At 50.2% G+C, this 3,083-nt stretch overlaps 1 protein-coding gene across 1 annotated transcript in view; it reads right to left on the reverse strand.

The window, feature by feature from the left end:
- The window catches only part of KIF28P, a 75,527-nt gene that overhangs the window by 7,672 nt on the left and 64,772 nt on the right, over positions 1-3,083 (reverse strand). The window contains 2 exon segments of the mRNA XM_011955776.1: positions 353-487; positions 1,876-2,152. Coding sequence (XP_011811166.1) covers positions 353-487; positions 1,876-2,152 — 412 coding nt within the window.

Raw genomic sequence — 3,083 nt, forward strand, 5'->3', positions numbered from 1 at the left:
GGCCAGAGACCTGGAGAGACATGGGGCCCCTCTATTAAATAGATGGGAAACAGTCATCTTAAACAGAGAAACTATGAGGGAAAATAGTCATCTTCAAGTTAAGCAGAGAAACTATGAGGGAAATAGTCATCTGAAAGTTAAACAGAGAAACTATGAGGGAAATAATCATCTTAAACAGAGAAACTTCCTCTATTAAATAGATGAGGAAATAGTCATTTTAAAGTTAAACAGAAACTTAAGAAAACTTTGTGATAAGCTCATTTTTAAAACTTGAAGGAAGACTGGGCTGCCTCCCCCAGGGGCCACATGGCAGATGGCGTGTGTGGCTCTGTTCCGCGGTGCAGGCTGGCACCCTATCTGAATGCCCCGCTTTGCATCTTCCTTCATCCAGCTGACTCCAAGACACTGGACAATGTGAATCTGAAAATCCATCCTCTTGCCTAGCAGCTCCAAAGGGTCGATAACCACATCCTCCTCGCCATGCGTTCTACAAACAGAAGAGGTGAACGTTGACCTCGGGTTAGGCTGGGTCCAAGCAAGTTAAGATTGTGATGTTAAGGGGATTAAATAGAATCCTTAAGAGAGAGCTAATTTCACTGAAGACAGGATAGGTAATATCACCAACAGTAGAGTTCATTCATGCATTCAAGAGGCACTAAACAAGAGCCCGTTACCCTGGCACGTCAAAGTAAGACCAGGCCTTCTGAAGGATCTCGCTGCCTGGAGGAAAAGGAAGACAGTCTCATGCGATAGATGCACACAGATGTGGATGCTAAACTCACATTGAAGACTTAGGTAGGTCCGCAGTGGGACAGAGTGGGAAAGCCAGCGGCTGCCCAGATGCAGCCCCTCAGGTGGTCATTTTCCTTTTCCTCTGTTTCTTTATGGTCAAGAGAGAACCCCAGGCCTATGAGCTCAGAAACTGACCTGGACAGCTTTCCAACAAGGGACTGCTGTCAACCAGGCTCACAAAGTCTGAAACCTTTCCAATTAAATTTATTAATTTGCAACAGGAAATACAACGTGCTGGGCAGCCCAGAAGCTCCAGGTAGCCAAGTGATCAGAGAGCTGCTTGGGGTAAAGGCAGTGAGTTGTCGGGCAGCTTGGTTTCTTGGTCATGGAAGCTTGAGGTTCTCTTCTTGAGCTGATTTCTTCTTCAGAAGGATGGAAAGGTTGCACTGAGTGCCTGGGAGGGCCCTGGCACCCAGACCACACCCCGCCGGCCTCTTGGCTTAGGATTGCTCAAAGACTTGAGCTTTTGTAAAAACTGCCTGTGGCCTAAAGAGGGAAAACATGAGTATCCAGAAAGGACAGTAAAGGGTAACCAGGCAATGTGTAGGACAGAGCCGATAGCTCAGAACAAAGCCTGTGCCCACAGAAAGGTCAGGTGACAGCACAGAATGAGGTCGGGCTTCACAGTCCCCACCTCAAGAAAAGGGCTGAGCTGCAAAATCAGCTTCTACTTCTGGCTCTTGAAGCAGGTTGGGACTTCAGCATGGGAAAGCGTCCCATGCGGCAGATGCCAGGCCCACAGGGCCAGGAGGGGAGTGTGGCTGGGGAGGCCCTGCAGTCCACTTGGCTTCTCTCCTGAGGGTCCATTGTTTGGAACCCACCCAGCTCTTGCGGTTTTGTCCAAGACTCTTTCTGCTACACCTGCCTCTTTGCTGGATGTCCTCCTCATTCCTTAGGTCCCCAGGGAAGAGCAAAAATCACATTTGTTGAGGCCAAGTGGTGAATGAATGAGCTCTTTCGTTGGTCTTATGAATGACCTGTTCAGGGTACCAAGTTGACCACCCCGTCAGGAGAACTCAGGCTTGCCCCGGATTTTCTGTGTGTGACTGACCCAGAAGTAGGCAGGGGGAAGGAGACACTCACTGTCCTGTCGGGGAGCAGGGTGCTATGCAGCTATGCAGCACCGCCTCCTCCAGCCCGTCACAGTTCAGAAACTCCACTTGCTCCTCCAGCTTCATGCAGTAGGCCAGCGACTGGAGCCAGACATGAGCTGAGCCCAAGTGGACGACCTCGACAGGATCCCAGAAAGGGTCGTCTCCTTGAGCCACAGGGCTGTTATCTCTATCTAGAAAGCGCTGGTAAAGTTCCTCCATTAGGAATTTCCTATTGATGAACTTGGCTTTTGACCATATCCACACCTGGAAACACAGAGGTATGTCACCAGTATTTGATTTCATCTGCTGCTCTTAACAATTCATCACTCTGATTTTTCCCAGCACGCTCCCTCCATTGACTGGGTTTGGGGTACTCATGACCACATCCCACTCTCTCCAAACTTAGCTTTGCTGACGTCAAGAATACCGTATTCATTCCTGGACCTGTTGCTTCAGCATTGCTTGAGCCTAGGAAATGACTTAGAGGAGACGATGAAGGGGTCAGAAAACAGACCCTCTCAGGAGAAATGAAGGTTTGGGCTTGTGATGTACAGAATGGTCCTCAAAGATGCCCAAGTCCTAATCCCCAGAACCTGTGGATATATTACTTTACATGGCAAATGGAAATTAAGGTTTGTCATCGGCTGACCTTCAAATACGGAGATTAGCCTGGAGTATCCAGGTGGCCCCAGTGAAATCACAAGCGTCTTCAGTGTGGCCGAGAGAGGCATAAGAGAGGGTCAGAAAGAGATATGACAGTGCCTGCGGGGTCAGGGAGAGGCCATGTGCGGCTTTGAAGATGGAGGGAGGTGGTCTCTAAAAGCTGGAAAGGGCCGGGAAACGGATTCTCTTCCTCAGGCCCAGAAAGCAGCGCAGCCCTGTCGACACCTTGCTTTTAGCCCCGTGAGACCCAATTTGGACTTCTCGTGTAGAACGATAAGGTAGTAAGTTTGTGTCATTTAATGAGCCCGGTCAGTCATTAACAGAAACCATGGAAGATGATGCAGGGGTATTAGTCTGGAGAAGAGCTGAGAAGTGGCTCCCCCGCCGTGATTGGAGTGCACGTGGGCACACATCCACACGCACAGGAGACACTCCCACAGCCCTCCCGGCCCGGCACGGCAGGCGACACTCCCACAGCCCTCCCGGCCCGGCACGGCAGGCATTCTGAGCTTCATTCTACAGAGACCCAAGCAG

This window comes from Colobus angolensis, unplaced genomic scaffold (assembly GCF_000951035.1).
Source record: "Colobus angolensis palliatus isolate OR3802 unplaced genomic scaffold, Cang.pa_1.0 Scaffold40, whole genome shotgun sequence".
NCBI lineage: Eukaryota > Metazoa > Chordata > Mammalia > Primates > Cercopithecidae > Colobus > Colobus angolensis.